Source organism: Pollachius pollachius (assembly GCF_949987615.1).
Source record: "Pollachius pollachius genome assembly, chromosome: 3".
In the NCBI taxonomy this organism is placed as follows: domain Eukaryota; kingdom Metazoa; phylum Chordata; class Actinopteri; order Gadiformes; family Gadidae; genus Pollachius; species Pollachius pollachius.
In genome coordinates this window covers 11,126,883-11,140,868 of record NC_136936.1, presented here as the reverse complement: position 1 = coordinate 11,140,868, position 13,986 = coordinate 11,126,883, and the positions used below count along the sequence as shown (strand labels likewise).

The 13,986-nt window shown below is 44.5% G+C and overlaps 1 protein-coding gene across 3 annotated transcripts in view; it reads left to right on the top strand.

Annotated features, from left to right (window-relative positions):
• The window catches only part of LOC307072579 (glutamate receptor ionotropic, kainate 1), a gene marked incomplete at both ends in the record, with an annotated part of 24,156 nt that extends 10,749 nt beyond the window's left edge, over window positions 1–13,407 (top strand). Inside the window, 13 exons of one of the 3 annotated variants that reach the window (XM_079731927.1) lie at window positions 426–607; window positions 1,533–1,586; window positions 2,901–3,074; window positions 3,936–4,079; window positions 7,520–7,627; window positions 8,349–8,390; window positions 8,884–8,997; window positions 9,632–9,835; window positions 10,676–10,899; window positions 11,379–11,497; window positions 11,725–11,942; window positions 12,256–12,481; window positions 13,118–13,407. In XM_079731927.1, coding sequence (XP_079588053.1) covers window positions 426–607; window positions 1,533–1,586; window positions 2,901–3,074; window positions 3,936–4,079; window positions 7,520–7,627; window positions 8,349–8,390; window positions 8,884–8,997; window positions 9,632–9,835; window positions 10,676–10,899; window positions 11,379–11,497; window positions 11,725–11,942; window positions 12,256–12,481; window positions 13,118–13,407 — 2,099 coding nt within the window. Of the gene's footprint in view, window positions 1–425; window positions 608–1,532; window positions 1,587–2,900; window positions 3,075–3,935; window positions 4,080–7,519; window positions 7,660–8,348; window positions 8,391–8,883; window positions 8,998–9,631; window positions 9,836–10,675; window positions 10,900–11,378; window positions 11,498–11,724; window positions 11,943–12,255; window positions 12,482–13,117 lie in introns of all 3 variants that reach the window. The other 2 variants (XM_079731926.1, XM_079731928.1) reach the window with 2 other exon arrangements.
• Window positions 13,408–13,986: the final 579 nt, after the last annotated feature.

Here is a 13,986-nt window from a genome sequence, read left to right as displayed (position 1 = left end):
GATGATGGTGGTGGTGGTGAGATGAGGGTTGAGATGGTAAAGATGATGATGATGATGGTGGTGGTGGTGAGATGAGGGTTGAGATGGTAAAGATGATGATGATGATGATGATGATGATGACGATAAGATGGTGGTTGTGGTCATGATGATGATGATGATCATGATGGTGCTGGTGATGATGATGATGAAGAGAATGGGGATAGTGGTGAAAAGAAAAAAGAAAAAAAAGCAACTGTATAAGATATGACCGGAGTAAAGAAACAATCGTCAAACTCATTAATTTAAAACAACTGTTCCACGACAGATGATTGATTGATGAATGATTAAGTCCCCACTAGTCCCTTCATGGGTACTTAATTGTGTGTGTGAATTGAGCCCACATCCTGACACTGGGGGGCTGCATGTGTCTATCTGTGTGATTCCAGGTCTGATTCGGCTGCAAGAGTTGATCAAAGCTCCGTCGAGATACAGCATCAAGATTAAGATCCGTCAGCTCCCCCAGGGCAGTAAGGACGCCCGGCCACTGCTCAAGGAGATGAAGAAGGGGAAGGAGTTCTACGTCATCTTCGACTGCTCCTACCAAACTTCTGCCGATGTCCTCAAACAGGTGAGACTAAAACTCCCATGATGCACTGGTCGGTCCGCAATGGTGTGCCGTCGACACAATTGCTTCCTTGATGACACAATTGCTTCCTTGATTTGAGACATTTCCATGTCTTGTTGATATTACATTTGAATTCATAAAATCTGATTTGCATTCCTACATTCTGTTTGTTTTCCTTTTAAGGCTGCAGTGCCACACCAGAAATGATCCTCAAGGATTATTAAAGACTTATTTTATTTTATCTTATCTTAGGCGCATCCACTACCTTTCTTTAAAGGGTGTAGATTCAAGTTATTGCTTCCTTGATTTGAGATATTTTTATCTGTAGGCTACACAATAGTACGAAGATATTGACTTGGAATAGTAGGAGTAAGCCAAAACAGCGATTAAAACCTCCTTCTTGGTTGAAATACCCTGCCAGCTATTGTCTGTCTTATGGGTGTGTATCCTGACGCCTCATAGTTTCGTGCCATCTTCAATCTCCCCTTTCAAAATTGTATTTTCCACTTCAGTGGAACATATGCCCATTTTTTGTTATTTTATTTTGCATTGCTTTCTGAGTAATATCCACTATGCACGAGATTAGTCAAATTCTATCCCTTCTGAAATCCAATGTCCAATTTCCCAAATCCAAGCCGAGCCTGTTTCCAGGGCAGAAGCGGGATTAATTGGAAAACCCCACATGAACACAACATGAGCAAATTGAGACACTAAAATGCACAGTGCGCTAACTCGTTAATGCTAACCACGTCGGCTGTGTGCAGCCAACCAATCGAAAACAAGTATTCTGTATTGAGAAAGTCACCCCTGGACTGTGGTAATTGGTGAGAATGGATGGCCGGGGCTGGGAGGGGTGGTGGAGAAGTTGAATTATTACTTGATTGGTTCTGTTCTCTGTAAATATGACTTCCTGTCTTTCCTCCTCTAGATCCTGTCCATGGGTATGATGACAGAATACTACCACTTCTTTTTCACCACTTTGGTAAGAAACACCTAGCCTAACGTCGCCAGACCAATTGGTGAATTTGACTGGAACCTCTCTGTTCCCAGGGGTCGTTATCAACGGGCACTGACCAAAATGCCTCTGGACGCAATTAGATTGAACTACAACCAATCAGAGCAACGAAACGGTTGACACTTTGACGGCAGCCATCTTGCCTGTTGAATGAAACTCCCTCAACTGCGCTCCCATTGGGCGTTCTCTGTACAGTCATTGTATTAAACCTGCCCTATATTTGTTAAACGTTTTTGATTGGCCAGGACCCTGGCCAAGTCTAGTCTGCTAGAAATCAGTTGGAACGGACGGGGCGGCCAGATGCATATTCCAGAGCAAAATAAAACATGAGCTTGCAGATTTGTCTGGTTCCCAGATTAAAGCAACACCACCACTTCCCTACCAAACCCTCAACGTCCACTTGTCAATTGTGCAACAGCGTTAAACATCTGTTTTTTTCCTGTTTAAAAATTGGGATTGGTATATACTGTGGTCGGTCTGTGGTCTTACACTCTGTTCCATCCGTTTAATTAAAGCCCTGGGTTTTAATCCTGGCTCGCAGAGTCTCTGGCCGTGCTGAACTGCGCGCTGTACTGTGTGTAGATTGCGTGGAGGTCTGAACTCAGACATCTGTGGTTTGTTTCGTAATCTGATTGTTGGATATACTCTGCATGTCCCAAATTCCTTAGGTCTTAATATATTGTTACACAGCTGTAATCAAGTGTCCCTTTACCCTTGTGGTGTGTTAAAGCCATAGACTGAAAGATGAGAGTAGATAAGAAGAGGAAGCCATGTGTAAGGTTGAGGCACACACGGATGCGCAGCTGTTGCTAGCATCGCCAAAATAAAGGATTCTGAGATCACTGTGCTGCTGATGCTAAAATGTTGATAACTCCCCAGTGTTACCGATGCTACAGTACTACTGATGCAGTTGTTCTCTTAATGCTACTGCTTCTGCTGTGGGACTAATGCTAAATGCACAAGCTAAATGATGATAATGATAATGGTGATGCACTACTGCTAATGGTAATGCAGCTGTCTGACTAATGCAAACAGTTCTGTGCTGCTGAGTTACTTTCGCCAATACAGCTGAGCTTCTAATGCTAGCATTGTTAGCGTCAGCACCTGTGCTACTGATGCTAACACTTCTATGATACTGATTCCCCGAGCAGTTCGGCTATAGCCTAGTAAGACTGCTGGATCCCAGATTACACTGACGCTAACTCTGCTCCTCTTCCCGTTATTTTGTTATTTTTCGGGGGGGTTGATTTGTGTTTTCTTTGCGTTGTCGGACCTCTCCAGGACCTGTTCTCCCTGGACCTGGAGCCGTACCGCTACAGCGGCGTCAACATGACGGGCTTCCGGCTGCTGAACATCGACAGCCCGGCGGTGGGGTCGGTGGTGGAGCGCTGGGCCATGGAGCGGCTGCAGGCCCCCGCCAAGGTGGAGAGCGGCATGATGGAGGGCATGATGACGGTGAGTGGTCCCTGATGGTGCGTTCAGGTCACGTGGGACGTGGAGTACAACCGATTAATAGTGTTGGTGTCTGACTTTGTTGATTGATTTATAACGTTGTTTTGTTAACAGCACAGCAAATGTAATGACTCGTATTGTGATTGAATGCTTTAGCAACATTTGATTAATTACTTATTGAACTATAAATATGTTCTGTGTATGAGTGTGTGTGTATGTGTATGTGTCTATGTGTATATTTTTGTGTGTGTGTATGTTTATGTATGTGTTTATGTATTTTGTATGTGTATCTTTGTGTGTGTGTGTGCGCACTTACATTTGTGTATGTGCGTGCATGTGTGTGTGTACATGCCTGTGTGTGTGTTGATGCGTGTGTGTCTTTGTGTATTTCAAGTATATATGTGTGTGTATGTGAGTATGTTTGTGCATTCTGGATGTGTATATTTGTGTGTGTGTGTGTGTGTGCGTTCCTGTGTGTACGTGTGCGTGTGAATGCCTGTGCGTGTGCATGCCTGTGTGTGTGTGTGTATTTCATGTATATGTGTGTGTGTGTGTATTCCATGTTTATGTGTGTGTGGGTGTGTGTGTATTTCATGTATGTGTGTGTGTGTGTGTGTGTATTCCATGTTTATGTGTGTGTGTGTGTGTGTATTCCATGTTTATGTGTGTGTGGGTGTGTGTGTATTTCATGTACGTGTGTGTGTGTGTGTATTCCATGTTTATGTGTGTGTGGGTGTGTGTGTATTTCATGTATGTGTGTGTGTGTGTGTATTCCATGTTTATGTGTGTGTGGGTGTGTGTGTATTTCATGTATGTGTGTGTGTGTGTGTATTCCATGTTTGTGTGTGTGTGGGTGTCTCCCAGACGGAGGCGGCTCTGATGTACGACGCGGTGTACATGGTGGCGGTGGCGGCCCAGCGAGCGGCCCAGCTCACCGTCAGCTCGCTGCAGTGCCACCGTCACAAGCCCTGGCGCTTCGGATCGCGCTTCATCAACCTGCTGAAGGAGGTGAGGCCGCTCGCAGCGGGAGACCGGCCAATAGTCACGCCTTAACGCGGGCCAGGAGAGACGATGGTCTGATGAGCTGCACTGTACTTTATGCTAATGCTAGTATCTATGCTAAGTCAAAGTCAAAGACAAAGTCAGAGATATTGCCCATTACCAAATATGTGCAAGACAAATGGAGCAATCTAAATTGCATTTGTCTCTGACCCACGGTGCAGTAGGTACAAAAGGATACAATTTGATTTACAAAAAGCTAGTTCTAAATAGTGCAAAATAATTCTGAATAGTGCAAGGTAGGCAAGACAAAACGGTAAAACAAAACGGTATATGTACAATGAAGTTTATGAAATTGTAATTTAAAAGTAAATGGTCCAAGGATCTTGGGGGCAAACGGGCAGGGGCTAACACTAGTATTTAGCGTCTAATGGACGAGGACCAAGTTGGCCACGGAATGAAGTGGGCGTGTTCTGCATGGTGATTCAACCTGCCAATATAGCGTTTGTCTTACTACAATTGAATTGACACATTTTTGGTCTGATCATGCATCTTGAATGACAAAAAGAGTAATTGTGAAAGTTATCCACATCCATTTTCTCTATATTTTCCCCACAACATTAATTCACTGTGGATGCAAACATGCAGCATCACCACCAGGTGTGACGTTGAATAGCAATTGCAAGCCATTTCAATAGCAATATATTTTTGAAATCACAAGTGGTGGTGTCCCACCCAGATATTTGATGGGTAGATACCTACCACTGGGTCGGCTGGCACCTATGATCTTTCTAGCATAGACCTAGGTGGACACCCCCGCGTCGGATGTAACTATTGGGTTGTTTTTTTAAATGGGTTGTATCACATCTGGTGGTAAAATTTGTAGCAATAGAGTAACCTATGAAAGCTACCGCACCATGTCCCCTCAATGACACTGGCCTACTTACGAAAACCTGTTTTCAATTGAAAATGATGGACCCTTCTCCTGTAATATTCTCTTCTTATTTATTCAAATCTATCTAGACGAATGATTCTGTTCAGAAACAGCACATCAAATCTCTGCAGATCTTCACTCGATCTTCGATTGAACCCTCTTGTTATTAACAAACAATTGTATACTTGAATAGTCCTCATTTTGTTGTTGTCGTGGCCTTCATAGACAGGACAGTGAAGGTAGACAGGATTGGTTTATAAAGAGAGTGAGCGAAGCAGAGGACCACACAGGTCAGAATCAAACCCGGCTCACTACACTTACAGCTGAGATCCGTTCAAAGGCGTGGGCAGGGGGCCAGGGTCAAAGGGCTTAGCATCGGTCTGATCAGTTCATTCTCTTCTCTCAACAATCAGGAGATAAAGAGAGCGAGAGGGAGAGAGTGGGCGAGAGGGAGAGAAAGAGAGAGAGAGACAGACTTGATTTGTACGGCTTTACACACAGGAACTTAATGAGAGACGAGGGAGTGTGTGTCTGTCTGGTGTGGTGGTGGGAGCAGATGTTTGCGGTGACATTGTTTGTGTGCAATGAGACCTTTTCAGTCTCCCCTTCTGCACGCTAGCAGCGTCATCAACGGCCTAACAGCTCCCAGTGGCTTCATCAGAAGAACTCAGAATAGTTATAATGACAGCGCCCTTCATTAGGCCCTCGCTGATAAGGATTGCTTCTGATGCTGCAACATTAAAGTCCCAAAGTGTAACACTCCACCTAGCTCCTAGATACGATAACCTGGCTAATCTGTAGTAAATGCGCAGCATTAGTGATTTCAATGATGTGATCAATAAAATCACATCTTATAACTGATATATTTCTGTTTCCAAGAATCTTCTTATCAACACTAACATTTAGATTGCACTGTTTTTGAGTTATTTAATTTTGAAAGTCTCCCCCTTAACTACTGGATTGGATTTTACCTTCAATTGATCCTGGTCTTTATTGGTGAAAGTATTGATCTACATGTCTGCGTGTTGATCTGTGGATGTGTTTGTGTGTAAAGATATATATGTTTATTTGTTTGTGAATGTCCACATTTCGTACTGTGTGTGTATTTGTGTGTGTATGTGTTTGGGAGTGTTTATATTGTCATGAGTGTGTGTGTGACTAGATTTATGCGTGTGTGTGTGTGTGTATAGACTTGGGTGTGTTTGTTTGTTTGTGGCTGTCTAGATTTGTTTGTTTGTGTGTGTGTGTGTGTGTGTGTGTGTGTGTCTGTGTGTGTGTGTGTGTGTGTGTTTGCATCTTTGTGTGTGATCCTAATCATATTGTAAGATATTTGCAAACCGGGAGGGCCGAGCACTGATTAAAACATCTGTCCAATCAGATGGTTTGGAACAGATTATTTCCGGCAAGTTCTGGGATGAGTAACCGAGAAGCTGGCTGATTGGATGTTTGACTGAATGTACTTCATCATCTGCTCACTCCAGTACCTTTGATCTCTCCGTCGCCCAATCACTGCTCTGCAAGCAAAACTAGACCACGCCCCCAGGCTCCATCCCCCCCTCCCATTGCTTTACTTAATATTCTTTAATCTTTTTCAGATTAAACTCAGACATCCAGCATGTCTCTGCCCTTTATACAGCATTCTGATAACAACATTTTAGGAATAATTAGGGGAGAACCAAGCTCTGTAACCTCAACAGAATGCTAATTTAGTACAATTCCCCTCTGCAAATGAAACTAATTAGAATGCAATTCAATTTGTCAAGTATTTTCATCCCACATGTTAATCATACCATGTTCATTTGTTCAGTTTTTACACATTATACAGAGTGTTTTTTTGGGACATTTATGTCGTTTTCTTCTTGTCATAGCTTGTAAAGAATAAGATGATATAGCATCTGTATTATCTCATACTTTATAGATATTATAGATGAGACGGTATGATTTTATATAGATGCTGAAGAACAATGTGATAGGTGATATGATATCAAGGGTGTCAAAATTAAAGAAACATGTCAGTACAATTCAGTGGAAAAGTTTAAACAACGATTGCTTAAATAAGCACAAACCACATCATCATAGCAGGGCTATGAAAAAAAGAACAGAAAAACAAGTGTATCAAATTAATCAACATACTCATTAGTCAACGTACTTTTGTACAAGACATATTCTTGTTACAGAACAAATCATTTTTCAAGATGTATTGGAACAAGAAATAATAATGCACTGAGCCCTGAAAGTAGTGCTACAAAGGTAACATATTTTCCCTGCCATTACGATACCCACAGGGAAAGTTTTGACAAATGTACCGTCAAACTTTATGAAGAATTTAATATTTTCGTATAGAAGAAGTGGGTATTTTTGCTTTGGTATATAATGGCCTTCAACCTCAAATTAGTTTGTCACTCATAATACAGGTGATAAATAATGATATTCCAGATGATAAAGAACGATAATGATGTAGAGGATTAATGGTGATAGGATATAGCTGATGAAGAAGTTGCTATTCCCTCACCAGGTGCAGTGGAACGGCCTGACGGGACAGATAATGATCAACAAGACGGACGGCCTCCGCAAGGAGTTTGATCTGGACGTCATCAGCCTGAAGGAGGACGGCATGGAGAAGGTGAGTCACCCGCTGCTCTTCCCCCAGGCGTAGTAAAGACCGTAAAAAACATGAAACGACTGTACCGGTCGTTGTGATCAAACCACTTCAACCGCTTGTGAAGATGAACTCAAGCTCCGTCCGTTCTTCCACCGACATATCCTCTGTGTTTAGAGGATTCTATGAGGATGGAGTTTCACTTTTTGATCAAAGAGTAAAATAGTGTAGCAAATGGCAGTTCACGGACAAGGGAGATTAGTGGGTGGGTCTCGTGGGTATTTGGTGTTTCATGCAAAGTGACAAAGATACATGGTTGTGATTGGTTGAACTTATTGTGACAGCCCAGAAGTTTAAAAATTCAATCTCGCGAATAAATTTTATTTTTTACGTAAAATGGAAATAACTGTGTTTTATGTATAGTCTCTGCCAGCTCCTAGATTAGTAATTATTTTATTGACCTGGTTTTTCGTTGCAATAATTGCAAAGAACAATCACCTTCCAAGTGTACCATGAGAGACGACTGCGATGGTTTGATCACCAAGACTGTCCTTTAAAAGCTGTCCAGAACGTATTCAAGTTAAAATGTGATCAGAATCATTAAAAAATCTTAAAATTTACAATGGAGATGAAAATCTGAGATGAAAAGCATATTTACTGTAGAAATGTTGTTTGTATTATTCTCTTTAAGAACTGCATGGTATCAGGTGAATTAAATTGCTTCTCTTTCCGTTATTCCTGCAAGACAATTGCGGGCAACAGCCACCTGAATAAAGTGTGGAAAAAGGTTTGTACTGTGATGATTGGAAACCTTCTGATTGTGTTATTATTGAGTAATCCTTCCTGTACCCCCTGTTTCCCAGCAAGCCAGAACCATCAAGTGTCTGGTCTGCTGGTGTGTTTACGCTTGTGAACCCACCTTGTTGTTCTGATGCGTGATTGTGTCATTGTGTCACGGATCCTCGCCTCCCCTCTTCTCCTGCTCCCTCCTGAGTCTTGTGTGTGTCTGATTTGTAACAGTTCTCATATACACTCAGTCATTTAGTTGATGTTAGCAGACTCTTTTATCCGAAGCCACCTCCAGTGAAACATTGTAGATGCATGACAGTAAGGAGGAGGTGGGGGTTAGGAGGCATCTTGCCCAAGGATGCCTGCAGGTAGACTGACATGGGGGATCAAACCCAGAACCTTTGTGCTGGGGAGTCAGACACCTTCACAACAAGACTATCGTAATAAAAATTGTTGCATTTTTTGTTGATTTTTTTTTTTTTTTTGGGCAGATCGGAGTGTGGAATTCTGGAACGGGTCTTAATTTGACGGACAGTAACAAAGACTCTTCCACCAACGTGACGGACTCCATGGCCAACCGGACCCTGATAGTCACCACCATTCTGGTAGGACGACCCAAAATACTCACGTTAAGAGGAATTACACCTAACACATCAACACAGACAACCTTAGAAGGTTGTCTACGAACATAACCCTACAGTATGAAAATGAACGTTTGTATCTTTAATGGTGCATCCAATGTGTCAATCTTTCTTAATCTAAAATTATACTATGATCCAAAACTGGTTCACATGAGCATATAGATACATACTATGAATGTCATACATAAAAATAATATAGGCTGATAGCACCTACTATAAGACAAGGTTTGCCCTAATCTTTTCACTCACTCCACAAACCATATAAAAAAAATTGTGTGTGTGTTTTTTACATTTAGAGGTGGCATATTATACCACCAGGTGTGGTGGCTTGTCCACCTAGATGTCTGACGGATAGATGAGTAACGTTTGCTACAGTCCACTGGGTAGGCTGGTAGACTGATCTATCCAGCACACATCTAGGTGGACACGCCCACGTTTGATGTCAGAAGAGGCAGATATTCAAAACGACTTGTAGCGGCTAATCGCAATCACACCTGGTGCTATAACATGTCATCTTCAAACCCAATGGTAGACAACATAAAATCCGTCATTGACTTTAGTTTTCACCGAAGCCTGATGTTGTTGTGTGGCGGTGCAGGAGAACCCGTACGTGATGCACAAGAAGTCGGACAAGCCACTGTACGGGAACGACCGCTTCGAGGGCTACTGCCTGGACCTGCTCAAGGAGCTGTCCAACATCCTGGGCTTCGCCTACGAGGTCAAGCTGGTGACGGACGGGAAGTACGGCGCTCAGAACGACAAGGGCGAGTGGAACGGCATGGTGCGCGAGCTCATCGACCACGTGAGTACCAGGAGCCTCCCTGTTGGGTGAGTGCACCAACAGGGGCCCCGAAAAAGGCTTTCCTAGGAACTGAGGAATAGAATGACATGAAACCTAACCTGGGGGAGCTTGAAGTGGGAGGGGCTGGGTGTGGGAGGGGCTGGGTGTGGGAGGGGCTTGGTGTGGGAGGGGCTTGGTTAGGTTTCCGACAGGGCGGCCCCACAGGAAGGGCCAGTTATCTTCAAAACCTAGGCCCTACTCTAAACTATATAGTGCCAGCCAACGGTTAGGGACACGCTCATCGTTATCCCTGACAGACATAGAGCCAGAGAAGAGCCATCATTGGTGTCGACATGAATTACAATGTTTACCTATTACAAGCTTGCTTGCCTGCCTTTTTAAAGGGGACATCTCATACCACCAGGTGTGAGTGTGATTAGCCATTACAAGCAGGTTTGAAAATGTGCAGCATTGTGACATCACAGGTTGGCGTGTCCATCTATCCGTCACACATCTAGATGGACACGCCCACCTGTGATGTCACAATGCTGCACATTTTGAAAACGGCTTGTAATGGCTAATCACACTCACAGCTGGTGGTATGATATGTCCCCTTTAAGTAGTGCTGCCTACAGGGTGCTCAGGACGAAGCTAATTCTAGTGTTATCGCTAACTCTGCTAACTGTGTGGCAGGTGTCTCTCCCTTCTGGACTTCTAAACCAAAGGAGCCCTCCACTAGGCCAACCAGCCACCATTTATGTATATTTATATCAGTGTGTATAATCACCTGCTGCTGTTACCACATTCACTCACCCCTTCCTTCCCCGGCTCCATGTCTTCACGTACCTCGGTCCATGCTAGGTGGCGGACCTGGCCGTGGCCCCCCTGACCATCACCTACGTGCGGGAGAAGGTGATCGACTTCTCCAAGCCCTTCATGACGCTGGGCATCAGCATCCTCTACCATAAGCCCAACGGCACCAACCCGGGGGTGTTCTCCTTCCTCAACCCCCTGTCCCCGGACATCTGGATGTATGTGCTGCTGGCGTGTCTGGGGGTCAGCTGTGTGCTCTTTGTCATCGCCAGGTATGTTGTTTGTCTGAGCTCCTCCACCTCGACACCGTTCAGCTGACTGTAGTTGAGGAAGAGGGGAGGCACTGTTTACTGTTTACTTCAGGACTAACTTATCTCCAAGTTAGTCCTGAAAGTTGATTTGAATAAATTTGTTTGATTGACAGAAACATTTACTGTATATTACAACATTTGTTACGCAAGTGGTTTTAAGCAGCACATAATTTTTTTTATACATTATTTTCCTTAAATTTCAAATGATAAATTAAAAGCTTCCAATAAGTAAAGCTTATGTTCTTCAAAGTAAAAGTCCCCCCTGTCCATCTGAAAAGGCTCTCATATGAACATCTTACTTTCTTTTCTGACTGACATCCTTTTGACATACTGTTTGTGTGTATGTGTGTGTGTGTGTGTGTGTGTGTGTGTGTGTGTGTGTGTGTGTGTGTGTGTGTGTGTGTGTGTGTGTGTGTGTGTGCGCGTGATTGTACCTGCAGGTTCACCCCCTATGAGTGGTACAACCCCCACCCCTGTAACCCCGACTCTGACGTGGTGGAGAACAACTTCACGCTCATCAACAGCGTGTGGTTCGGCGTTGGCGCTCTGATGCAGCAAGGTACCGCCCCCAGACTTGCGTATTATAATATTAAAAATGACTTGCATTAAAGAGCAACTGAGAACCAAGATGGCCAGCAGGTGAGTAAGGCCCATTGGTCACTCAAAGTAAGAGCTAACAAAAACAGGGTTGATTTGGTAGAGGAACAGAAACCCTGATATTGGTGTAGAAAAAACCCAGCGCTAGTCTCCCAAACCTGACCTCTGAACCCCACCCCAACACGCCAGGTTCGGAGCTGATGCCCAAGGCCCTGTCCACGCGTATTGTGGGGGGCATCTGGTGGTTCTTCACCCTCATCATCATCTCCTCCTACACCGCCAACCTGGCCGCCTTCCTCACCGTGGAGAGGATGGACTCGCCCATCGACTCGGCCGACGACCTGGCCAAGCAGACCAAGATCGAGTACGGTGCCGTGCGAGATGGCTCCACCATGACCTTCTTCAAGGTAACCCGGGGTTACCGGTGTGCTATCGATGAGCACCGTCTCAACATATGAATTGCTGCCGTTTCCTCACAACAACCACAGTCGGAGTGGCTTTTTTAGAGGTGGTCTTAACACTGAAGGAATGTACAGAGTCTTAAACATGGCGTTTCATGTTTCGATTTTATATAAGAGATGAAAAGTCCCAACATAAGAATAAAATTAGATAATGCAAGACTTTAGACAAGCCCATCAGCGGGTACAAAGTTAGCAAAGAATGCAGTGATCGACTGCATTTACAAACCTTTGACACCCGGTAAAATACTCGCCTCTGCAGAAATCCAAGATCTCGACCTACGAGAAGATGTGGGCGTTCATGAGCAGCAGGAAGAACACCGCGCTGGTGAAGAACAACCGCGAGGGGATCCAGCGCGTGCTCACCACGGACTATGCCCTCCTCATGGAGTCCACCAGCATCGAGTACATCAGCCAGAGGAACTGCAACCTCACGCAGATCGGAGGTCTCATCGACTCCAAGGGGTACGGAGTCGGGACCCCCATCGGTGAGGACTCCATAACGCCCGGAGCTCTGTTTGGTTCTGATTCACGTTGAGATATGACTGCGTTAATTATCATAATTTTGGTAAACTTTACGTTCATAGAGAACCTTTCTGAAGTGTTACAAAGTGTGTTTCGCAGGGAGTTTCACATGGCCACAAAACACGAAACAGAGTAGGACATAAATGTAAAGATACATTATAATACAGCTTTTGAAAGCAAGTAATGCTGTATGTTCACACATAATTAAATATATAAATGAAACAGACATAAGGGTAAAAAACAGATTGCTTGGAGAACAAAAAGTCCAAACCGGAGTATAATTTGTGGATGAGTAAAAATACATTTGTCTTTACCATTGTTTTGCATTTGCATTTCAAAAGTCAGACAGTCAGAGCCTCATTTGTCTCATTTCCTATTTTACACTTCAAGATCCGTCACTCTGAAGTTGAAAGTATTCCGAGCCTCCGCTTCCTGTCATCCTGTGTGTGTGTGAGTGTGTGTGTGTGTGTGTGTGTGTGTGTGTGTGTGTGTGTGTGTGTGTGTGTGTGTGTGTGTGTGGGGGGGGGTGTGTGTGTGTGTGGTGTGTGTGTGTGTGGTGTGGTGTGTGTGTGTGCGCGTGCATGTGTGTGTGTGTCTAGGGTCTCCCTACCGAGACAAGGTTACCATAGCGATCCTCCAGCTGCAGGAGGAGGGGAAGCTGCACATGATGAAGGAGAAGTGGTGGCGAGGGAACGGCTGTCCTGAGGAGGACAGCAAGGAGGCGAGCGCCCTCGGCGTGGAGAACATCGGGGGCATCTTCATCGTGCTCGCCGCCGGACTGGTGCTCTCGGTGTTCGTGGCCATCGGGGAGTTCATCTACAAGTCCCGCAAGAACCTAGACATCGAGGAGGTGAGCGTGGGACAGTGCGAGTGGCACAACAAGTACTAGACAGGCTCCTCGCGCTCTCCGCCCCCTCCTCCGTCGACACTTTCAGACGGAGGATCAAACACGCGGGCGCGGCGGTCCCCCGAGGGCATCGTGGACGTCTGTATCGTGCTCGGTCGGCGGTTCGGATTCGGAGGAGGAGGAACTCCCCGGAGCCAAGCCGAGGGAACGGGTCGCAGCCCCGACGGAAAGGGAATTCCAGTTTGAATGTTGAAGAACTGCAGTGTTACAATCAGAAAAATAACTATGGTAGACTAGTGGTTTTAAAAGTAGTTTTGTTGTAGAGCACATGGACTTTATATTCTTAATTGGAAACTGTTCATTCCCCTATTTATGACCGCCGATGGTTTGTGACTGACGGGTGCTCAGCCTGGATTTTTCGTTCTTTTCTTTTTTTACGTTTTGTGTGGAATATACGCCAGAGTGAATACTGTAGGAAAGTGTTGTCAATACACTGGACTGTATCTCAGCTCTGAAAAAAACGGTCTAAACATCATTATTTCCCTGGGTTTGACTGACAACGGTATTATATCAATTGTTATTTCATTGTTTGTTTAGAAAACATCAAATACCAGAATGTTA